At 36.1% G+C, this 25,310-nt stretch overlaps 1 protein-coding gene across 1 annotated transcript; it reads left to right on the top strand.

Moving 5' to 3' along the window:
• The first annotated feature begins 294 nt into the window (after positions 1 to 294).
• Positions 295 to 23,706, top strand: SPATA9 (spermatogenesis associated 9). Its single transcript, XM_030325164.1, has 5 exons — positions 295 to 355; positions 546 to 634; positions 8,943 to 9,170; positions 18,372 to 18,467; positions 23,289 to 23,706. Exons 1-5 carry the CDS (start codon positions 295 to 297, stop codon positions 23,574 to 23,576), a joined length of 762 nt encoding a protein of 253 aa, XP_030181024.1. The 3' UTR covers positions 23,577 to 23,706.
• The last annotated feature ends 1,604 nt before the right edge of the window (positions 23,707 to 25,310 follow it).

The raw sequence follows: 25,310 nt of genomic DNA, 5'->3' as shown, positions 1-25,310 counted from the left end.
GCAGAACTCCTTAGTACAGTTTATTTTTCACTTTCCTTTCTCTTCCCCTTCAATGTGTCTTCAAACACATTCTTCCTCTTCTCAGTGCCAGCGTGATTTCAGAAGATTCTGTAACAAGTTCTCAGAGGCCCACTGTGCAGTAACAGAGAATTCTGGCAATGAGCTGTAGGTTCTGTCCTTGCCTGCTTTCCTGAGTGGAAGGGTGCCCTCATCCCTCACAAATGACAGAGTAGAACAAGTGTGGCCGTGGCCTGCAAGCTTGCCAAGCACTAGGAACCCAAGCAAGAACTTGTCATGCCAATCAAACCTGTTGGGTGGATATGTGGGCAGGTGTTGAAGAACTTTTCTGGAAGAAGTATATGCAATCTCATTGTAAAGGGGATAATGGGTGTGGGAAACAACTGGGAATAAAGTTCCCTAGGGTTTACTTGCTTTCCCAGTCACTTACAAAGTGGACCCAATGTCCCATGTTCTTTTGAATTGTGGTTAGGGAATGTTTTTAGTTAAGCTTTCTCCACCCCCACCCCAATTTCTTTTTGTCTTAGTCGAGGGGATTCAGAAAATAATCATGGACCTTCTAGATGAGTTTAAAGACGAATTCCCTACCATCCTAAGATTATCACGGTCTGATCAGGTAATGTGATTTCATAACTTTGAAAAGGATTACAAAAAGTATATTGAATTTTTAATGTCATACCAATTATTTAATGCTTGATTTTGAGATCAGTGCCTGTAGCTTAAGAAAAAATTAATTTTGTCTCAGAAAAACAAATTTCAAATCTTACTCATTGTGTAAGTCTATGGAAAGCAGAGAAATGGCGGACAAGGAAGTGAGATAGATACATAAATCTATCTCCAGACTGGAAATCTGGAACCTTTTTATAGCCACAATTGCAATGCATGTAGTTTGCTACATTTGCTTAAGATTTGCTTAATATAAAATCAGAAACATATCTAGATATATTTTAACTAAAATCTATGGCAATTAAGTCAGTGAAAAAACTGATATGAATTATAGTAATAGAAACATAAATATGGTATGGGTATATGTTTTAATGTGGAAAGAAAATAGTGATACCAATTTAAACAAAGCATATGTGCATATGTTTTGTATAACCTCTGTTCCCAAAAGAATTTGCAACAGATAAAATATTGGGAGTTGGAGAGTGGATAGGTTGAAAAGATATCTGATCAGGAAAAAGTAATATCTTGTAACATAATTTACTTCAAAGTACACAGCTCTTAATGGATAAGTGTATTTTAGTCATCTAGACCACAGTTAGAATAGAATATGTTGTAAAGTTACACAGTACAGTAATAACCTCCTTATCCAGATATCAGTGTTCGGGCAATGTCAAACATAAGGATCATAGCCAAAACCTGGAAATATACCCAAAAAACACTCTGAGTAACATAGTAATCCCAAAGTCTATATATTTCATTCCAAAGGAGGGATCTTAGAACCACTTTTAACCATTCATCCAGACCACCAGGCATCAGACATTTACTAAATACTTTCCTATTGGCTGGGACTGGGGACAGGGAATACAGAGATAAAACAGGATTCTTTCAGTCAATGAGCTTAATCTAGTGGAGTCAATTGGAACTGTAAACAAGTAATTGTCTTTGGAACATGGTAAGAGGTAAATTTATCTTTGAGGAATGAATGGCTCTACCATTCTGAATGGTCAGAGAAGGATTTATGGAAGAAGGATGCTCAAATTGGGTCTCAGAGAATGATTATAAATTTTCAAAGTGAAAAAAGGGATAGGGTAAGTGGATAGGAACAGAGGAAGCAGTGTCACTTAGGTCAAAAAGTATGAAACAGCATAACATGTTCCCAGAATATCAAGTAAATCGGAACCAATGGTATGGGTTTTGGGTGTAGACTTTGGGGAGGGATGATGGTGAAGTGCAGGTATCTGGATACATAGTGGGAAGATGGCATCCAGATGGTGGTCCGCCAGACAGCAAATCAGACTTTATAAATCTGTATCTTAGACTCGGTGTCTAGTTGTTTCCCCCTTTTACACTCCCCTAGTTTTAGTATAAAATCTTTTTAGATAAATCTTTTTGGACATTTTTCTTGAGTATGCTCTGGAATATTACGGTAGGAAATGGGCAGGTGACCATGCTTGGTCTAGAATGTAAAACGATTAAGGCTAGCACACTAGTGGCAATGATTCCTGAGGAAGCCTCAAGGTGAATCCTAGGAAGCCAGAGACTGGTCTGGAAACCCCTCTTGCTGCTTCCACGTTGTGATTCTCTCACCATTGCCAACACTAAAGAATGAAAGAAGTTGCAGCTTTCTTCACAACTCCCTTCATCTCTTCCTACCCTCTGACTTACCTCATTATCACTTGAGCCATAAATTTGGTTTAATAGTGAAATAGATTGATACTCTGATCCCAAAGAAAGAACTCTGAGTTCCTATTTCCAAGTCACTGAAGTCATTTATTTATGAGAACTTTACCTCATTCAGAGAAGAATATAAGCATAGTTACTTTATTTCTCATTTTCAAAACACTTACATTGTACTTTTCCCACCATTTTACTGTGAAGAATGTGTTGCTGAGATTGGCAAGAAATTCAAGTTGTTAGGGGATACTGTACAGATGGAAGTTACTTGTACTTCAACAATAAATTATTCAGAACACAATGCTAATGCTTGGATAACGAAATTATTTTTAAAAGGTCAGATTGTAAATGCTGCAAATTTTATTTTTTTGGGGAATGATCCATAGTTCCCAAACATGCTGAAAGGAGTGGTTTTAATAATACTTAGGGGGCTGTAGGTAATTGAGTTGGATTTCATGATTAAATTTAAATTGAGTTTCTAGATTTCATGATTAGTTTTTAAAATCTCTCTTTTTAAAAATTTTATGCATTTATTTATTTAGGAAAAGGCCACCTTGTTGGCCTGAAACAAACAAACAAAATGTCTGGTGGGATTTGTATAGAGGGACATACCAAGAATAATGGTTCTTAAATAGTTCTTCATGACTAATGATTTGAAGGAAATTTTCTTCCTGGGGCTGAGAAAATTTAATTTTAGGCTCTTGGCTTGAGGTCATGGCTTCTGAAGTCATGTGTTCTTCAGTCGAACCCATATCCCAGTACCTTCAATATCCACTTCCTTTAGCAAGAAGTAAGTTTTAAAGGTTTACACTTGCCAATTACAACTGATTTCTTCATGAGGACTTAAAAATATTAAACTTTTACATTTGAACAAGTGAAAACTGTATTCTACAATTAGGGAACTAAAAGTTTTAATTCAGATGAACTCTTACTTGAATGAGAGAAATCTTTTGTGGTAAATAGGGTCAATTTTTGTGGTTTTAATTATTAAAGGTGATTATGTGTTTTATTCTGTAATTATCTTGCATTTAGCCTTATACTATAAAATTGGGAGTAGTAAATAGAACATATTAGAATCCATTTAAATTTTGGATTTTTATAGCTGTTGATGTACTTTTCTGAATTCTCTTGGCTTTTTTTTTTTTTTTTTTTTTTTTTACATGTGGGACAAAACTCTTGGGGCTGCACCTATAATGTCTGGAAATCACTTTTAATGGTGTTGATATTTCTAAATATGATGAGAATAGGAGTGTAACTAAAGTGTTCTACAATTAAGTTGTATTTTTGTTTTTGGTGAGTTGTTATGGCACTGTCAGAATTGTGAAAGTTACAGAGCACATTGTACACTGAAAACTTTCAAGGTGATTTCTAATTTAATATTTGGTATATTTATTTCTCTCTATTAATCTATTTTCAGATAGTCTTCATTCATTCATTCATTTCAACAAATATTTAGAGCACTCTATTTTGTGTCAGACACTATTCTAGGTACTGGGGAAAGATCAGTGATCCAAATGAATATAAAACACTGCTGTCATAGAACTTACATCCTAGTCAGGTAGAAAAACAAGAAACCAGTTTATTTATGTTAATGGTATGTATAAGAAGAAGAATAAATATAGTAGAAATATGAAATAGGGGTAGAAACGGGAAAACAACTGACTGTTAAGTTAGGGTGACCGAGAGGGTCTTAGTGAGAAAATAATCCCTTTTTTTTTTTTTTACTTCTTTTTTTTTTTAATTGAGAGAGAGAGCATGATCAGGGGGAGGAGCAGAGAAAGAGAGAGAGAGAATCTCAAGCACACTCCACACTCAGCACAGAGCCTGATGCAGGGGTCAGTCCCATGACTCTTTGATCATGACTTGGGCCAAAAATCCAGAGCCAAACACTCAACCAACTGAGCCACTCAGATGCCCTGAGAAAGTGATTCTTAAGAAAGACTTGAGGGAAGCCAAGGAGCAGACCTTGGTACCTTTGAAGAATCAAATTACATAGCTAATGCAAAGTCCCTGAGGTGGGAGTATACCTAACCAGCTCAACAACTAGTGAGGAGGAAAGGAGAGAAAAAGACAATGAGGGTAGAGAGGTAAAAAAATGGCAACCTTTGTAGCATTTGTAATTTGGCTTTTACACTGAGCATACTAGGAGGCCACTGAAGCAGCTGAAAAGAAAAGCAAGATAGGATCTAAGTTTTACTTGTATCTCTCTGGCTGAGGTGTTGAGGAGTAGAATGGCAACAGACAAGGAGAGAAGGAGAGAGACCACTGAAGAGGCTCCTTGACTAGTCTGAAGAAGAGATGGTATAAATTGAATGGACTGAGTGCTGGCAGAGGGCATAGTGAGAAGTGGTCAAATTCTAGGACTATTCAGAGAAAGAATTGAATGAGACTTGCTGACAGGCTGGTTTTTTGTATGTGGAGTAGTAAAAAGCTGATGTAATGGAAATCGGAGTTCAGCGTGAAAACTGCTGATGTTAGAGAAATGGGCATGGCTCTAGAAAACAAAAAGAAAAGAAAAAGGGAAAGCAGCATACATTCAAAGAATGGAGGTCAAATAGTGAAATCTGGAGCAGGATTCTCAAAACAATCTGATTAACTGATGCTAGGTTTCTAGTGATCAATGAACATTGCCTGGTGATGCTGGTGAGGGGAGTTGGAATATCTTTTCATACATTTGGTAATGTACTCCGGTGATTATAATGACAATAAGAATCATCTAAACTTGCACACTTTGCAACCAATTCCAGGATACTTAGGCCAGGAGTCAAACAAAACAAAACAACCCAGGGAAAAGAAATGAGCACTTCTTAATTTGGGGTCAACATTTAAATTTACACACATAGTTTGGGAGGAAAATACATAGCATAGATAGTAGACAAAAGGAAAAGCTGGTAGCTCAACAAAAGGACAAAAACTTTTTATTTTAAAATATTTTACTGGAGCCTTTTTCAACAATTCACTGAAGGGGCACCTGGGTGGCTCAGTTGGTTAAGCATCTAACTTCGACTCAGGTCATGATCTCTCGCGGTTCATGGGTTCGAGTCCCACATCGGGCTCTGTGCTGACAGCTCAGAACCTGAAGTCTGCCTCAGGTTCTGTATCTCCCTCTCTCTCTCTGCCCCTCCCTGGTTTGTGCTCTGTCTCTGTCTCTCAAAAATGAGGGGCGCCTGGGTGGCTCAGTCGGTTGAGAGTCCAACTTCAGCTCAGGTCACGATCTCACGGTCGGTGAGTTTGAGCCCCGCCTCAGACTCTGTGCTGACAGCTCAGAGCCTGAAAACTGCTTCAGATTCTGTGTCTCCCTCTCTGTCTCCTCCTCCCCCCTCACACTCTGTCTCTGAAAAATGAATAAACCATAATTTTTTTTTTAAAAAATGAATAAAAAACGTCAAAAAAATAAAAATTCACTGAAAAGTGAATTGGAATCATTACCATAAACTGGTATTTTTTAAATGTTTATTTACTTATCTTGAGGGGGGAGGGGCAAAGAGCAAAAGAGAGAGAGAGAGAGAGAGAGAGAGAGAGAGAGAATCTTAAGCAAGCTTCGCAGCGCTGTCAGCACAGAGCCAAATGTAGAGCTCAGTCTCATGAACTGTGAGATCATGATGTAAGCCAAAATCAAGAGTCAAATGCTTAACCAACTAAGCCACCCAGGTGCTCCAGTGAGTTTTTTTGTTTTTTTGTTTTTTTGTTTTTTTTGCTTTTTTAAAAAGAGGAACATCTTACTCTGCGTCTAAAGGACTGTTAAGTAGCCTCTGTTGTTACCTTCCTATTCTCAGAGTCACAAAAGCCCCACTTTATATTCACCCCAGTACCCAGATTTGGTTTCTAATACTATTTTTTTAATGTTTATTTATTTTTGAGAGGCAGAGAGAGATCGAGTGGAAGGGGGGAGGGACAGAGAGAGAGGGAGGCATAGAATACCAAGCAGGCTCCAGGCTCTGAGCTGTCAGCACAGAGTCTGAGGTGGGGCGTGAACCCACGAACCCACATAAACCCATGTGAACCCACGTGAACCCACGTGAACCCACGTGAAATCATGACCTGAGCTGAAGTCAGATGCTTATCTGACTGAGCCACCCAGGCACCCTGTGGTTTCTAATACTATTCTTAAAAGCAGTAATGGTCTTCTTGGGAACAAGTTGATTGTATGCTTTGTGTCAGGGAAAAATAAAGGGGTCAGAAACATTTTATTGGGGAGGTAATATTTGTTTCAGAGGTAACTGAAAGTTTTGAAAAAGGAAAGCAATGTAAAAATCATGAAGGGAAGCAAAGTCATCAAATTGTAACTATTTCAGCATTAAAAGGAAACAAAGATGATATTAATTAGGAACTGGTTGAGTCTGTTGGAAAAAGCTATGAATTTATGACAATACTGAAAGGAGAAATATGCAAAGGGCACTAAAGCATTATTGTAATGCACACTTGAATTTTTTTAAAATACCGTTTATCATAAATGCTGTATTTATAATGATATTCAAATTCAAATGATATGATCCTACAGGAGAATTTTGATTAACAGTTTATCAATTACAAATAGACTTATTTCTCTACAGAGGAAAATATTTAGAAAGGCAATGTTATAAAAGAGGAGAAGTTTGAATGGATCAATCTAGTATAGTGTTTGGGGGAATGAATCAAGATTAGTTAACAGAAATATCCGAGTAAAGCCAGTGAATCCAGGCCAACAAGTACAGATCACCAAGACTTTGTAAAGGCACAAAGTACAGAGAGGGAAGCTCCATAATGTTAATGTCTTGCATCTGCAAAAAATAGAGTCCTTAATACACTGAATGACTATTAGATGAAATTTCAGTATAGTGTGCATGTCCCACTGCTGTTTGCCCTGGCATTATGCCTCACTTTATGATTATAAATTATGAGAGAAAACACAGTAAACTGTAATCAGAAGTAAAACTAGACATTCTAGCTGCTCCAACTTAAGGAGGAGTGGGGAAGAAGAATCAGTGAAGCAAAGCATAAGATCGCAAGAGAAATTGAGTCTGTATGTGCAAGAGCTTTGGCTATGGCAGATAATTGTGGTTTCTCTCCCTGGTGTGCTCGAAACCTAGATATAATATCAAGTGATAGCACCTGTGTGTGATTTTGCTTATTTTACCCACCACATAATTACTTTTAAGGGTTTCTCTACCCTAAATTGGCTTGGAATTGCAGCAATTCTAGCAGCCCGCAACTTAGATTGTTTTCTGGACTATTAGTATTGACTAGGAGGGTTGAGACAAAAGGTAGTCTAATGGGACTTTTTCAGTAAAGTTAACAGATTTTAAAAAAGTTTTTTAATGTTTATTTTTGAGAGAGAGAGCACGAGTTAGGGACAGACAGAGAGGGGAAGGGACAGACAGGGAAGGAGAGAGAATCTTAAGCAGGTTCCAAGCTGTCAGCACAGAGCCCAATGTGGGGCTCATACCCATGAACCTTGAGATCATGACCTGAGCCAAAGTCAGATGCCCAACTGACTGAGCCACCCAGGCACCCCAGTAAAGTTAACAGATTAAACCACAATAAGACACCAGATCTGCAGAAATACATCCCCATTGACAGGCTAGAACAGCTTTTGGTTACCTCCAATGACAAATGCTCAACAGTAAAAGGAGTATTCAACTTTAATGACAAAAACAGCAATAATAAAATTATTTCTTCAGGATGAAAGTTGATGCATTTAAAGTTGATGCACAAAGTTGATGCATAAAAATTATACATAGTACTTTAGCTCTTCAACAAATGCATGTTGCTCATTGTAGACCAAAAAAAAAAAAAAATCCGTGTAAAAGATGTTTTGTGTTTATATATTTAGACTCAATAACTAGAGGTTCAAAGTTCCTTATTTGTGTTATGAACCATTAGTTTCCCCTAAGTCACATACAAAAAAAGCCAGAATAGCCCATAAAATTACTTAAAGGAATAATGGCAACTATACTTGCCTGTTGCCTGGAATGCAGTCTAACCGCATTGTAAGTAATTTCTCTGTGGTTCACCTTCTGGTCCAGCAGGGAAAGATCTACATGTCATATGTTTTGCTAATGCCACAATTTTCTTCTGTCAGAATGTTCATGGAAGTTTTTAAGTTTTTACAAGTAAAAGTTCCTTAAGCTTGTTTATTAGTATATAGGATATTTTATTTTCTTACATTGCACAATGCATTATGTATGTATGCATTATCACTTAAGATTTTAAAGTAAACTGGAGAAATATTTGTAACAGTTTTGGATAAGAATTATTGTTTGAATTATTCAAACACTGAATAATATTTGAATAAGAACTGTTTGCTTTTGAAAGTGCCCTTAAAAAAAAATCAATGCAAAAATAAATAAACGCAGAGAGAAAAATGAAAAATGTAGATCTTTTGGCTAGTAACTTAAAGTCTAGATATTTATGCTAAGGCAAAAATCATATATTTATTCAAAGATTTATGTACATGGGGTGGGATGTAATTATCGGACACTGAGTATATGCATAGGACCATGCATAATGTATTGTTATGTGGTACTTGGTCTCGGCCTGAAGTAGATTTTAATGATCCACTGGAGAATCACACATCAGTCACTTTTCAGAGGCTTATTTTCCAGAAAAGAGAACCCATGCGAAACCCATCCAAAATCAGAATGGCTGTTGCTCTAGCGAAGATCAACCGAGGAACATTAATTCAAGGATTAAGCAGCATATCCAGATCTTCCAAATCAGTGGCCAAACTTCTGCAGCCTCAACTTGCTTGTAGACTTTTAGAATTAAGGGACATATCGCATCGTTTGCTGAGGGAGCTTAATGCACAAAAGCAACCCATATGTAACATGCAGGTGAGTCAATACTGCATGTGCACAAGATATGAAATTGCAAGATCTGAAAAATGAAAATGTGGCACATTTGGTTGTCCTACATGTAAAACATGAATATTTGGATAAGAAATGAATGGTTTGGCCTTTTTCCAATATGGCATATATATTCTGGTTAAAGTAAATCTGAAAGAGGAAGTAATGTGGACTTTTTTCCTACTTTGTTACGTGACTGAAATATATGAAACTGTAAATTTCAGATGGTTCAACCTAAATATTAGCATACAAATTACCACTTATAGCAAACCTAAAACTAGTCGTATAACAAGCCTTAAAAATAATTTTGTTCCTTTTTCCTCATAACCTTGCTATGTTTCCAAGAAAGTCTTTGTTTGACTTAATATATTTGAGTACATTCAACTATAAACTCATTTTGATAGACCCATCAACATCCAAGTATATTTCAAATTACATGTTCTACATGGTTTTGTTGAGGGTCTGTTATATTTCATTAAGGACAGCAGCTCTTAAAACTTTTTCAGGACCAGTTTCCTTTTTTCTAAACTTTATGGTGTAGAACTCTGAGTTTTTCCATCTGGGCATTATTCAAAGCATTCTAAATGTTTGCTACAAAAGATTTGGAATCCTGCAAGTCTGGTACCTAAACCCCAGAGTGGGTCATTTTGACTCTGTTGTTGAAGGGAGAAAAACTCTCACTCAAACGGAGTTAAGCCAGAAAGATGTATTAGTTTACATAGTTGAACAATCCAGAGTAGATGAGGCTTCAGGATATATATAGGTGCTCAAGGGATGCCTTCAGGGTCCTGTTTTTCTCTTTTCCCCCATCTCCTGGCTCTGCTTCCTCTGTGTAGACTCCATTCCCGGACTGACTTTTCCCTTCATGGCTACAAGGTGATTTGCAGCTTTCCCAGGACTCCCATCCTTCCAGGTTCAATTAGAGCAGCAAAGAATGAAAGTTCTTGACCCAGCATTCCTAGACAAGTCCTGAGTTTCACTCTTGGAAGTGCGCTTACCTCTAAACCAGGGAAATGGGATGCACTGACTGGCCTAGGACTTGATTGCCTATTTTTTCTCTGCAGTGGAGGTTGGAGCTCCATCCAGATCACATGACCAGAGAATGGGGGAAAGGATGAATCATCAAACAAAATTTGGGCTCTTTTGAAAAGATGAGCGAGCAAATGGATGATGGATTGTTAGAATCAACACAATATCCATTACATAGGAATCTCTCTTTAATCAAAGATTTTAACATTTTCAGAAATAACTGGATAGTTCAATTATGAATTGCTTGAGATAGCAATTATAAAAAGCTCCCTTATAATACCTGATGTTTGAGAAAGTAAAAAATGCTTTGTGTTTGTTAACTACTGGTTTCTCTAAGTATTCCTGTATCTTTAGGTTGTCAGAAAGAAATGTCGCTGAGCTGTATAATTGACATAAGAAGTGTTCTTTGAAGAATATTTCTGTATTTATTATGAAATCACATTTAAAGACACTATCCATTATGTTATTTAATCTTTCTTTTTGCTCCTCTTTGGTAAGTTAGAACTGAAGAAGAATCTGTGATTTTACACTCTTTTGAAACTAACAAATTAGCCTGCCACAGGTATACACACACACACACGCGCGCGCGCGTGCACACACTGACCGACTGACAGACACACAAGACTCCCTTGAATCAGGGACAGAGATTGTTTATTATCTACTGCAAAAGCAGCAGCCAGAGCAATGTCTTGTGTCATTCCCATACCCCCTCAGTTCCCTCAGGACAATGTGATGAGAGCCACATGATACCTATGCATATAGTGAGTTGCATCACAGGAGAGGAGCCTGAAATTAGGAGACTCAGCTTTTATAGGAGTGTTGGTGGGGCACCTGAGTGGCTCAGTCAATTAGGCGTCCAAATCTTGGTTTTGGGGTTGTGATATCACAGTTGGTGGGTTTGAGCCCCATGCAGAGGCTGCTTGGGATTCTCTGTCTCTCCCTCTCTCTTTGCCCCTCCCATGCTTGCACTTTCTCTCTCTCTCTCAAAATAAATAAATAAACTTAAAAAAAAAAAAAAAGGATGTTGATGTATCTGCCCAGCCTTGGGAGGAGGGGTGGGAAGGGAGAGAAAGACAGAGAGGTTTGGGGAGAGAAGCAAATGTCTCCAGAGGGGGAAGTTGAAGGCTCTTGGGAAGTACACCTCTAAATCCCTCCAGAGTAACATATTTTCTCTAGCTTCAAAAACTGTTTCCTATTCAAACATGTGCTTTGTTCAGAAGGTCCAATCTGTACAGGAATGAGAGACATCCATGAAAGAATTGTCTTCCAATACTCATGAAGATTCAATGGCAGGAAAATAATCTATATTTCTAGTTGAATTTGTGTTTCCTTTTATCTAGTCATAAGAACTAAGAAACATCACACATTTGCCTTTTTGCCCTGACAGTGAATTTCACAGGTGAATTTAGAGCTTAGTTGTGATAACTTATTCCAAGAACCTGAAGTGAGAGAAGCAGTGTGATGGAGTAAATGACCTGTCCAAGGTCCATATGCTGACTGTGACAGTCTCTTTGACATCATTTCAAAATCAACACCTATGAAATTTCTTCTCCTTTGCTCTTGTTCTAATTGTCTTAGAATATAGCTTTAATTTTTAAAATTATTACTGATAAAATATTTCAAAATATACAAAAGGTAGTTTATCAGAAGTCCTATCCAAATTTAAATTGGTAGTAATATTTTGCAATGTTACCTTCAGATATCTCCTCTATAAAAAGAAATATAATTAACTATGTCCCAGTCCATTCCCCATTTTTTCTCTACCAAAGGAAATCATTATCCTGAAGTTGATGTGAGCATTTCTATGCATACTTTCATATTTTCACTACATTTGTACACATCTATTATTCTTCATATATTTAAAATTTATATAAATGATATACTATACTCATCCTTCTGTAACTTTCTTTTTTCACTCAACATTTTTTTCAAACGTTTATTTTGAGAGAGAGAGAGAGAGCATGCGTGTGAGTGAGTGGGGGAGGGGCAGAGAGAGGGAGAGAGAGAGAATACCAAGCAGGCTCTGTGCTGACAGCAGAGGGCTCAGTCTCACGAACCATGAGATCATGACCTGAACCAAAATCAAGAGCCAAACACTGAAATGACTGAGCCATTTAGGCACCTGTACTCAACATTTCTGATATGAGTAGCTATGGTTTATTATTTTATTTTGTTTGTGGTATCCCACAACTGTTTTTATTACAAACAGTATTTCAATGAACACACTTGTAAATGGCTCCTTATCCATGTGTGTAAGATACTCTCAAAGGGTACGTCTAGAAGAGGCATTACTGGGTTATGAGGGATGCACATCTTCAATTGTATCAGCTGTTGTCAAAATGCTTTTCCCTTGTGAACCATAGTGATTCTTGAATCTGAGGATAATTTCTCCAATTCTAGAAAATTCTCAGCTATTGTTTGTTCAAATATTGCCTCTTTCTCATTTTCTCTAATCTCTTATTCTGGAATAGCTATTCAATATACTTTGGACATTTTCATTTTATTCTTTATGTCTATTTACCTTCCTCATATTTTCCTTTCACTTACCTCTTTTTCATACCTGCTGGGCAATATACTCACACACTTACTGCTCCACCTTTTCGTTCCTAGCACAGGGAATCTTTCTTTAAAAAAAAAAATGTTTATTTCTTAGAGAGAGAGAGAGGGAGAAAGAACATGAGGGGGAGGGGCAGAGAGAGAGAGAGGGAGAGAGAATCCCTAGCAGGCTCTGCACCACCAGCACAGAGCCTGATGCGGGGCTCCATCCCATGAACCATGAGATCATGACTCGAACCAAAATCAAGTCAGATGCTAAACCAACTGAGCCACCCAGGCACTCCAGAAATCAATCTTTCTTCTTTCTTTCTTTCTTTCTTTCTTTCTTTCTTTCTTTCTTTCTTCCCCTCCCTTCCTCCCTTCCTTCCTTATTTTTTTCTTTTCTTTTTCTTTTTTTTTTTTTTTTCCAAATGCAGTCTTGTATTACATTTTGGAGTTTGATTTTATATAAAATTTCTAGGTATGTGGGGGAAGGGGGGGAGTTCCACATTAGCTCAGTCTGCCATACTACTAGAACCAGATATCCTTCAGCTTTGCTTAGTATCTTTTTTATGAGTTTTAATAGAAGACCGTTAAATTTCTTTCTGGAAGTAAGTGAATTATTATTCTACTTTTTCCATTTATTCAACACATATTTATTGAAAATCGACATGTAAGATCACTAGTTTAGATACGAGGATTCATAGATGTCTTGCCTTTGCCCTATATGGACTGTGGGGACGATAGGCAAATAAGCAGTGTCAGTGGAGTATAGTAAGTGCATAATCAGAGAGTGCAAAGTGTACTCTGGAAGCGGCAACAAGGAGCATGTAATTCCAAAGAGTAGTTGGTGCAGGCTTTCGAGAAGATAATACCAGATCTTGAGGGAGGAGATATTAAGCAAGTGAAGAACTAGGAGAATTATTCCCAGAAGTGAACATCGGATAGTAAGATGCTAAGGTGAGAGATTTAGGAAAGGTAAGAAGTTCCACATCGCAAGAGTGAGACAAGTGGGAACAGCCTTTGGTCAGAGATTCCAGGGTCCTCGAGGGTTAGGAATGAGGAATAAGCTATACTTCAATAATATGTATTAGTTAGGGTGGAGAATCGGAATTGCCGCTGAGAGGAAATTAAGTTGTAACAAGCAAGGAAACAACATATCTCAAATATAAAAGTCTCAGTGAGGAGGGAATAGAAGTATGAATAGTGAAGACAATGGCCTAGAGAGTGAAAGTAACAACAGAGTAACGCAAGAAGTGTGATGGAGGTCAATGGATTGGTCTGTGAATGGAGTAGATCCACGGTGTCAGTGTACCAGAGAGGTAAGTGGCATAGTACGAGTGAGTTACACAAGCCCTGGTATATACATTGCTTGGTTGTCTTTCCGTAGTGACAGAGTTTAGCTTACCCGGAGTGGATTACAGCATGAATTCCTTCAAGGATTGCCAGGCTGCCTGTGTCAAGGTAGAACTTCCTGGTGTGCAGAGAAGTAAAAGGAGTGAAATCTGGAATTGCTATGCAAGGGGATATGCTTGTTGATGCATGGAGGACATCATTTTATGTAGGAAGATAAGCAGACTAGATAATCTGAAAGTGTGTGTTAAAGATCCTCTTTATATGCTCTGTTTTGTCACTGATCTGAGGATACTTAATGATAGAAAGATATTTTTGTACATAGAGCACCTTAAATGGTTCTACCAATACTCTTGTTGGATATTATGTAGCTGGGAATGCCAGTCAGATTACTCCTTCAAGAACACATAATAGAGGAGCATTTTTTCATCAGGACACTGACTATGACTAGGATAGTATTTCAGCCTTCTGATGTGGTCTGGGATGAAGCATACAGTAATAGTCTCCTCAACATAATTAGAGCATGAATGTTGTTACAGGAGCTCCCTTGACTTTCTGGTTCTGTGCTTAGACCTAGAGTAAGTCTTATATATGTTAACATATTCAAAGATATTGAGCCCAATATGAACTATCCAAAGACCCAATTGATGCAAGTGACCTGAAGAGATCCCAATGGCTTTTGTAACATGAGCACATAGTTCGAGTCTGCCTTCTCCAGCTGGCCATCTTGTTGAAAGAGACTTCCTTTGCACCTGTCTTTATGGATGGGGTGCTGAGTCAAGTTGCTCCTCAAATCCTTCCAGGTTATGCAGGGTTGAGATTATAGCAAGATATCTGCTAGTCCTAAAAGGGCCTCCGGAATGGAAAACTCTGGTTAGATATTTCTTGGTAGTTTTCAACATCCCTAGCATCAGTACTTATGGAATGGTGCATCTGCTTAGCCTTGTAAGCTGTCTGGATGAGTAAAACTTGCAGCTGCTTTAGGCTGCAGTGACCTAGATAATCAGCTTCAATGCTGACTCCAGCCAAGACACGTCAGCTCCCAGACATAGTTGTTGACTTTGGCAGGGCAGTGCAGGGCCACAGGACCAGGAGCTCTTCCTATGATTGAATCTTCCTTATAGTGGCATTAAGAGATGATGTGTAGGCACTGTGAAGTGGTGTAGGCAAGATACGGGCAAAGGGGAAGAAAACCCGCGGCATCTAAAATGCCTGTGATATATGTGGATCCAAGTGAACTTGTGTTCCCTTTTTCAGAATGAAGATCAGACACTTTTCTAAGTATAGTTTTTTCCTCATCCCCAACCCTTCAAGGTAGACTTCAGTTTGGGGGTTAAATTCAAACTTCACATATTTTGTGTAACAAATATGTGTGAACCTCAAAAATATCAAGAATCTCTACAGGTCTTCAGTGAGCCTATGGGGTAATCTTGGGTGGTATAATTCAAGACCTGAGGAGAAAGGACAATTCCTGGAAAGTAGACTACTTGGAATCTTGAAGACAATACTTCTCCAGAGGTTGGGACATTTGAGCTTTAATAGGACTATGTGAGTAAGATCTTATTCAAAAACAATGTTACAGAGGATATTAATACTGGGTAAACAAAGTCAAATAGCTTTTTTTTTACTGTGCACTGCTAGGAGGCTTCCCCATGCTCATGAATACTGTGTTTTACTCAAGCAAAGACATGGTCATGTAGCTTTTCCAAACTTACAGGAAAGACTGTTTTTCTGGACCTATTAACCCGTCAGTGCTTCTTGCAACACTTACTTGTGAATCATGGAGTTCAAGTTTCCCCCCATTACTCCCTGGATATCCTTCTTCAAGGTGGTTTTGAGCAACATAAACTAAGTTGGGCCTGGTGATTCTTTATCCTTCAGGTCATCTATAAGTGGATCTTTATTATTTTCTAAACTATTTACTGTTTGCTTTTTTGAGATTCATCTCAGTATGACTGAAAATAAGATAATCACAGATACTCCTTAAATGAGATGAGGCAAAGTTATGTGGCAAAATTTCATTAAACATCGAAATGCTTTTACTGTTGAAATATCCATGTATCTGATATGTTAGTATGACCATATAACCTATCCACATATATTATATATCCAAATATCTTACCCACTCATATTAACGTTAATATTAAAACTTCAAACAAATATATGGCCATAATACTGATATCAAGATGCTTTCAAATTTGCAAATAAAACTAATACAATAAGTTAGGATAAATTTTTTTAAATGGCTGAGGTAATCTAAATAAAACCTTTGATATAGAAAGGTCTCCTGTTTATTTGTTTTATCATACGCTATTCCTGCTTAGAACAAGCCAAAAAGGAAACAGCATGGTTTATATATGAAAAACATGTATTGGAAGTGGATCATAAAATTGAAAAATGGCTACCTGCCAGTAGCCACATAAATTTTGGAGGAAATGTGTTTTCCACAGGAATGATTTGTTACGGGAATAGCAAGTATTTATCAAAAGCATTAAAATGATGAAAAACTAACTCTTAAGCAATATACAGATTCATCATTCAGAAGCATAACGTATATCAGATATAGAATCTATTTTGAAACTTTGAAAAGTAATCAGTTTTAATTACTTTAGGTGAAGGACAAAAATCTGGAAAAAAATAGAAACGGTAATTTCTCATGCATGAAGATGCCACTTTTACTTTTATTGTATATGGCCTATGAATTATTGAATATGGACCTTTTACTCATGAATCTTTTACTCTGCTAGGAGGCATTTTGTTGGAGCATATCTGTTTTCTTTCCTAACATCAGCTCTCTACTTGTATGTTTATCTCCCTGTAGCCTAATAGTGGGATTCAAAGGCACACTATCAATTTGATTCTTCTAGCAAGAGGGAAAGAGCAGCAGCTGCTTTGTTTCCTGGAAACTCTTTCCAGAAGCCAGGAACTCTGGGAAGTTTTCCAGACTGACTTACGGAGTGTGGGCTAAAACTCCCCCTACCTGTCTCTGTATTTAGGAGTTAGTACGGGCCTGGAAAACAAGGAAGGAGAAGGAACTCCTCCCCACCACCCCCACCTCCATCTCTCAACTAGTAGGCTAGAGCGTGTTCTTGGCGTCAGCATTCCATAAATCACTTAAGGGAGAGAGGAAGGTAAATTGTGATGGGCAATTTTGTTCTTCATTCCGCAGTGGTAGCAGTAAGCAAAAACTGAAGATACTACAAGCACTTAGATAGAACACAGTGCCATACAAATGTTTGTTCAACAAAGTGGTATTACGCATCCTTCAGAAGCACCTTTTAAAAGGCTATAATATGCCATTAAGTAGATACAGCTTATTTTACCTAACCGTCCTGCTATCAATTGTTCCAGTTTTTCAATGTTTTAAATAACATACACATACATGCTGTTCTTTCTAGTTTGTATGCATTTTTACTGTGTATTTACACGATTTTATTAGCTACAGCCTGTACCTTTGGGAGTTATTGAAGCCACTGAGTGTCTTGGCACTTACCTCAGAGGAGCATGGCTAACTGCCACTACACTGCTGAATGGGAAAGGAATGTTTTTCCTAATGTCCTCATTTCATATCCTACTCAAGGCAACAGAGGTGACCTAGAAGAGGCTACAGTTCCCTTAAACTAAATATATTCTGTTATGTTTGAGGCAGAGACAGCTACCACCTGAAGCTAGAAACATCTAAGAGACAAATTCGTTATTGGTGTAAACCTCTGTTTCAAAATGCATGCTGGATGTGAGCACAGAGCATTCCCTGAAGCTTAATGTTCATCTAAGGTTAATGCTGGCCTTCAGCAGTCTCATGATTAACATTTCCAAGCAGGTCATTAATCTGCAGGAAATCCTTAGTATTTCAATTGCTGCTTGCTTAATGAAGAGGTGAATAATTTAGTAAAGGATGATTACATGAATTTGAACAAAGAAAAGACTGTTTTTCTAACAACATGCACAGTGGCACCCCCTAGTGAGCACACTTGTTAAATGTAAAAAAGTTAAAGTAATTTAGATTTTGGAAATGCAAGGTTTTTTATAGATCTTTCATAGGTTTTTATAGATCTGTCATAGCAAAAGAAAGTACCTTTTTGTAAAAAAAAAAAAAAAAGAGAAAAATAAACCAAAATATTTTCAGAATGTGAAAAAAACCCAGATAGATCCAGTAGATAACTTTTTTTGGAAAGAAATATTGAAATTCTCATTTTACAATAACATGGTAAAATTTAACATTGTAACACTGAAAACTTTTATTATAATAAGAAAACTCTTCTGTTTTTGCAGGTCAGAAGGGGTTCTTTGTTCGAAATAATTTCTTTTCCAGCAAAGACTGCTTTAACTAGCATCATGTATGCTTCATATGCAGCACTAATTTATTTGGTGAGTTAAGAAAATTATTACAATCTAGATATAAATATACTTATTTCATGTATGTTAAAGATATAGATATATATCATAAATTCATAAACCAAGGTACTATTCTCTTGTTACACAATTTTACATTAAAAATTTACTCTTCTAAAATAAAATTACTTTTCTGAGGTAAAGTCAACCCATTTCTGACCCAAGTCAATTCACCAAAAACTAATTTGCTTAAATAACTAAAATTATTTTTATAATATTTATTATGATTTGTTCAAAATGTTTTGGTTTTACTTTCACTTAGCTATGGTTGTTTTGTTTCAGCCATTGTGCCATGGTTGGCTAAAGTTCAGCATTCCATCAATTAGGTCCATGATATGGGGAATACAAATATTAGTGTATTTTGAATTACAAATGCTGTAATTCAAAAGTGTTCATTACAAAGTGTGACAAAAGTATAAAGGGTTTTTTAAATTATAAGGGGTTATTTTCTTTTAATCATTGCCATTTATACTTACCTTTAATTTTTTTTTTTAAAAAAGTATAACACACAAAGACAAAACTACACAGCTTGATGAATTCTCACAAAAGCTATTAATCTACCTACCACACACACGTTGAGAAACAAAATGTAATCATCATTCTAGAAGCTTCTTTCTTGTTCCCCTCACAAATCACTTGCCTCTTATATAAAAGTAACCATTATTTTGACTTCTAACACTAAAGACAGTTTTCTGTAAATTGTATATAAATGAAATAATATACTATATAGTCTTTTATATTTGTTCTTTTTTGCTCAACATTATCATTATGAGATTTATTGTGTATAGTAGTAGTTTGTTGATTTTCATTGCTGTGTATTATTCCATTTGTTGAAATATATATATGTGTGTGTATATATATAGAACATATATGCATTCAATATATGTGCCACTATCCATTTTGTGGTTTGAATTGAATATTATTATATAAATATAATATTATTATAATAATATAATATGATGTATTTTATATAATATATGAATTTAATATTACATAGCATTATAATATAATATATAACAATATATATTATAACTATAATATATAGTTTATATTATATAAACATAACGTTATATTTATATATTACATAAATGTATTAATAATATAAATATATAATTATAATATGTTACATAATATATGCTATTATTATATATTTTATATTACTTGTAGTTTTGGCCATTGTGAATATGGTTTCTATGAATATTCTTGTGCATATGTTTTGGTAAAATTACTGGACCACCAGAATATGCACATGTTCATGTCTAGCAGATACTGCCAAACAGTCGGTATTGTCAGTCTTTTCCATTTTAGCGATTCTTGTGGATATGTAGTATTATCATATTGTGGTTTAGTTTGCATTTCCTTGATCGTTAATGAGATTGAGTTCATTTTTATGCACTAAGTGGACATTTGGATATCCTCTTTTGTGAATTTCTGTTAAAGTCTTCTATTTTTCTATTCTATCTTTTTATTATTGATTTGTACTTTAAAAATATATTCTAGGAATAAACCCTCTTTTGGTTATTTCTTTTATTCAATGACTTCCTTTTCACTCTTTTAGCAGTGTCTTTAAAACAGAAGTTTTTAATTTTAATGTAGTTCAAGGTATTAATTTTTTCTTTATGTTAAGTGCTTTTTATGTCTTACTTAGGGAATCTTGACCTATACCCAAAGTCATGAAACTATTCCTCCTGATATATTCTAGGAACTTTGTTATTTTACCTTTCACTTTCAGATTTATAATCCATCTGGAATTGGTATCAGGTAAGGAACAAATTTTTTCTTCATGGGTATCCAACTGATCCAACTCAATTTATGGGGGGGGGGTACTTTTCCTATTGCCCCAGAATACTTCTTTTGTCATATATCAAGTGTCCTTATATATGCAGGTCTGTTTATAGACTCTCTGTTCTATTCAGTTGATCTATTTTTCTATTCTTAGATTCAATACTGTATTATTTACAAGAGCTTTATAAGTCTTGATAACTAGTAGAATAAGTTCTCCCTTCAATCATTGTACATGGTCTATCCCTCTATTTGTTTAGGTCTTCGTTAATTTCTCAATAATTCTTATGGGTTTTTTGTTGTTGTTCAAGATCTTATATATTTTTGTTAATATTTTTTATCAGATTGAAACACACAATACTAAAGATTCAGTTTTTCCCATAATCTATAGATTCATTGTAGTCCCAATTTAAATATCAGCAGGTGTGTAAGTTGACTATTTTATTCCAAAATTTAGAGGGGAATGAAAAAGGTCAAGAAGAGCCAAGACATCATTGAAAAAAAAAAGTAAAAGGACTTTTAAACATATTCATAGTTTTTTTTAAAATAACTGAACTTATAAATATTTTACAAGCATTTAAAACTTTTGAGAAATGCTCAATATCTTAAATGTGAATCTCATGCAAAAATGACATCCAACTGAACTAGAATGCAAAAATACTGCAAAAAATGGGTGGAATGAAATAGATATGGTAAAACTAAAACAAATGAGACTAACACCAAAATTAAACTCTAATTTCTCAAAGGCTTTTGAAATCATCCCACATGACTTGTCATGCTATAAATTTTCTAAGTAGGTAAAAGAAACAGTATTTTGGGGGACCTGATGATTGGTCATGTATCCAACCCAACGTCTAGGAGAGGCCAGGGCTGGAGTTATTATTTTGAAATCAAATAACATACATGTTGGAAGTTAATGCCCTGTGTATGGAACCACAGTGGAAAAAGTGAAAAGTCTGGAAATGGAAAGTCAAAAGAAATGTGAAAAATAGCAACATTTACGGTGAGCTAAGAGCAAATCTGTGAAGGAGACAAAAAAGGAATAATCAGAAAAGTAGGAAGAGAATCAGGAGAAAAAGTGTCAAGGAAATAGAGACTCAGGAAGTTGTGGGCAGTTAGGTGTCAAATATAAACAGAAAAAGTCAAGTAAAATAAAGTTGTGAAAAGTGTCTAGATCTAGTACAAAAGATGTTGGAGCCAACCATCTTGAGAACTATTTCAGTGATGCGACAGGATAAGGAGGACAGGAATAAGCTGGTTTCAGAGTGAAGAGGAGATGGTACAATGGAAGCCATGAATAGAGACTCTGGTTTGATCAAGAAAAGCCAGCATATATAGCAATCAAGAGGGAAACAGGGTGCCAGGGGTTTTTAATATTTAATTTTAAGATAGAAGATACTGGAGCACATTCTAAGTTGCAGGGGAAGAGCCAGTCAAGAACGAGAGGCTGAAAAGGCAGGGGATTATTAATAGAGAACAGGTAGGCTATAGGTTAAAAAGAAACACAGATACTGATCTTGATCAAGACCCTTCATTTTCGGAGACTGGGGTAGAAGTGGTTATAATGGGCACAGATAAAATTTTGTAGGTGAGGGAAGAAGAAATACATCAAATAGGACAGGGCTTCCTAATCTTCTTTCACAGCATGGCATACATAGAAAATGATCACATATGGGGATAAATGAATGAAGCTGTTTGCAGCTGAAAGTGACGGACCTCAAAATTTTATAGGTCCTGGTTGGGATATACTTGTATGCATGTAACAAAAAATAGCTGCCAGGGCCTTCATCAATGAAGACATTTAAATATCTCAGTTAATTAGAAGTCTAGAGTTAGGTGGTTCCCAGGTTTGTACGGTGGATCTACAATGTCATCATGAACCCAGGGCCTTTCCATTTTTCTCTTCTGCTACCTTGTTTGTTGTTTTTGATCCTTAGGTTTGTCACCTCATGGTCAGGCATCCTATCTATATCATTGTACAAATTAGGAGGAAAAGATGAAGAGCCTTCCTTTTTATATAGGAGAAAAACTTCCAAAAATCCCTCCTGACCTTCCCCCAGCAGACATATTTTATTTTATTTTTTGGCTAGAACAGGGTCAGGTGACTACATACTAACTACAGGAAAGTGAAGGAAAGCATCAGTGGGATGCAGGCCAAGAGAGGAGGAGGCAGGAGGTCAGGAAGAACTTGTCAATCTAAGGCCCTTGATCTTTTTTCCGTTACCCTCTTTAGGAAAATCTTCAAAGTGTTTATTGCCTGTTATGTCAGCTTTAGGCATCACTTTGGTAAAATAAGCTGGTTAGGTATTCTCATATTTGTGGATTTCATTATTCTTGTTACTTGTCTTAAACACTAGGCATCATCATCTTCATTAGTAAACTTACAGAATAAGTTTACTGGATATAGTTCTTAGTGGTTCTCAATTTTCAAAGTTATATTTCTCTATGTGTTTTGTTTTGACACTCTTAAAGTACTGAATGGCATTTTTTTTTTTTTTTGGAGGGAAAATGGATCGTGTGTTTGTTTAGAAATCATTGCTCCACTGGGTTACTAAATTCTTTCTAAAATGTTAATGCCCTTCCAATTGTACACATAGGTATAAGCAAAGTCTAGGGGGAAAAATTAAAAACAAAAACCTACTTTGAGATATTAACATGTTTGGTGACAAATTTCATCTCCCAGAAAATGTTTCATTTAATTCAGGAGAATAAAAGAGTTTAATTAAATCAGGGAGTAAAGATGTAAGACAACTAATGAATTGAAGGGAAAAGAGGGAAAGCTTGTCTTTACTGAAGTATACCAGGCTTTAATTTTCTTTCTAGCTTATGATGTAATATATTTAGAACAAGGAAGCAATCTCTAGATGTTTATCATGTGCCAGGAAAGGAAGCGCTTCTTTATTAGAATTAAGTAGATTAATGGCTTTATGTTAAATATTTTATTGGATTTGTTAGTGGAAAATTCAGTAGCTTAAGAAGAAACTTTACTTTTCAAACACATTTTTTTATTATTAGACAGTCTGTGTTAATGCTGTGCTGGAGAAGGTAAAGAAAATTTTCCAAGAAGAAGAATCCATAAGGCAAAACAGAAAGGAGAGTGAAAATGTTAGAAAAGTCTTTTCAGAGCCTGTGCTTTCTGAACCTACGTTTGATGAAGGTGAAATCAAAGCAAAACCTTACAGGTCATTACCAGAGAAACCAGACAGTATTTTGGATTGCTCCAAACTTCTTGCCAATAAGTTGAGTAACAAGATCCAGGTTTTACATTCTGTGTTTGACCAATGCACTGAAATGAATGAATGAGCAAATCTGAACATAAATATCATTGAGTGGAGCTTATGAGCTATCTATCTAATCACATTTCAACTGACAAAACTAAGAAACTAGTTTTCATATACTGAATGCTCTGCTTTAGAAAAGGGGTAGAGAACTACTAAAATGTCATTCTCAAGTACTTATATAGTGGAAAAAATAAAATGAATCTTGATGTAGAATTTATGTATGACTATGATTTTAAAGTTTATTTATATATTTTCAGAGAGAGAGAGAGAGAGAGAGCGAGCAAGCACGTGCACATACATGAATAAGGGGCAGACAGAGAGGGAGAGAATCCCAAGCAGGCTGCATGCTGTCAACGCAGAGCCTGACATAGGGCTCAAACTTAAGAGATGTGAGATCATGACCTGAACCAAAATCAAGAGTCAGATGCTTAACCTACTGAGCCACCCAGGTGCCCCTATATGATATTTTTTAATGAACAAGAAAGTGTACCCTTTGGAGGGTTAGACTTTATGCTATGGTTTATAACATGGGTATATTTATAATGCATTTATGTTTTTATTACTGATTTGTTTAAAGTATCTTTCCAATTACAGTTGGCCCTTGAACATGGGTTTTAACTATGCAAACCTACTTATATGCAGATCTTTTAAAATAAATACATTATAGTACTGTAAATGTATATTCTCTTCCTTATGATTTTAATATTTTCTCTAGTTTACTTTAAGAATACAGTGTATGATACATAGAATATTCAAAAAGTGTGTTAATTGACTGTTTATGTAATCAGTCAGGCTTCTGGTTAACAGTAGACTATTAGTAGTTAAGTTTTGGGGGAGTCCAAAGTTTTATGTAGAATTTTGACTGTGAGGGTGATGGTACACCCATCCCCTGCATTGTTCAAGGATCAACTGTATTTATCTGGAGGGAAAACACACTCTGTATCAAAATGCTACATTACTTTTTCAGAGATAATAAGGGGATTTTTTTTTCTATATACAGGCTGCATAGTTTGAAACTGCCTGTTATCAATCTTTTTATAACTCATCTGTAGGAGTTGTAAGTCACGTATAATAAATTTATAAAACACAATATTGTTTCAAAATCTTACAGAAGATTTCTGTATGTAAGGATAGAATATGATATTTTTTATTTCCAGATTTAGAGGAACAAATTTAGAACCAGAAATCAAGTTAATGTTACTCATTGTTGCCACTGGCTTCTGAGAGAGAATGCTTCTGTAACTGGTCCTGCAAATGAGGGCCACTGTTTTGCCTGCAGAAGGTACTTAGGTTTCTTCCATGTGTTTTAAATTCTGGACACATGTTAAGACCTGACTGGTCATTGGAGGATCAGCACCTGATATAATAGGCGAAGATGTGCCCATCCAGTGATGGTACATACATTTCCTGTACCTGGTAAATAGCTACTGCCATGAACAATATTTGCAAAAAGTCCAGCCCTGGCTTTTTAGTAGTCTGAGAAATGAGTAACAAGTGTTATATTACCTCATGTTACCCATATTCCATCAGAAAAGGAAATGTAATATGTAGCAAAGGGCTCTGTAAGCAGACCCTTAATGATAAGTATTTTAGTCACTTAGTATTTTTACAATAACCAAGGGAAAGAGTCCAGGTGGCCCCCTTAGAATGTTAAGTATTATGTTTGGAGCCTTAATTCAATCCTGTGCCACTAAGAAGATTACTGTGCTTTTGAGACAAAGTTCCAATTTTGACAAACAGCTTTTCTCACAGAATT

This window comes from Lynx canadensis, chromosome A1 (assembly GCF_007474595.2).
Source record: "Lynx canadensis isolate LIC74 chromosome A1, mLynCan4.pri.v2, whole genome shotgun sequence".
NCBI lineage: Eukaryota > Metazoa > Chordata > Mammalia > Carnivora > Felidae > Lynx > Lynx canadensis.
Note: the sequence above shows the minus strand (reverse complement) of the source record. Positions and strands in the feature narration are given on the sequence as shown.

What these genes read in the sequence shown, in the direction of transcription:
- SPATA9 (XM_030325164.1), top strand. Translation starts at nt 295, where the DNA reads ATGCCAATCAAACCTGTTGGGTGGATATGTGGGCAGGTGTTGAAGAAC. An exon ending in GATTATCACGGTCTGATCAG is followed by an intron (nt 635 to 8,942) that starts GTAATGTGATTT and finishes CTTATTTTCCAG; the next exon opens with AAAAGAGAACCCATGCGAAA. An exon ending in ATGCAGCACTAATTTATTTG is followed by an intron (nt 18,468 to 23,288) that starts GTGAGTTAAGAA and finishes TTTTATTATTAG; the next exon opens with ACAGTCTGTGTTAATGCTGT.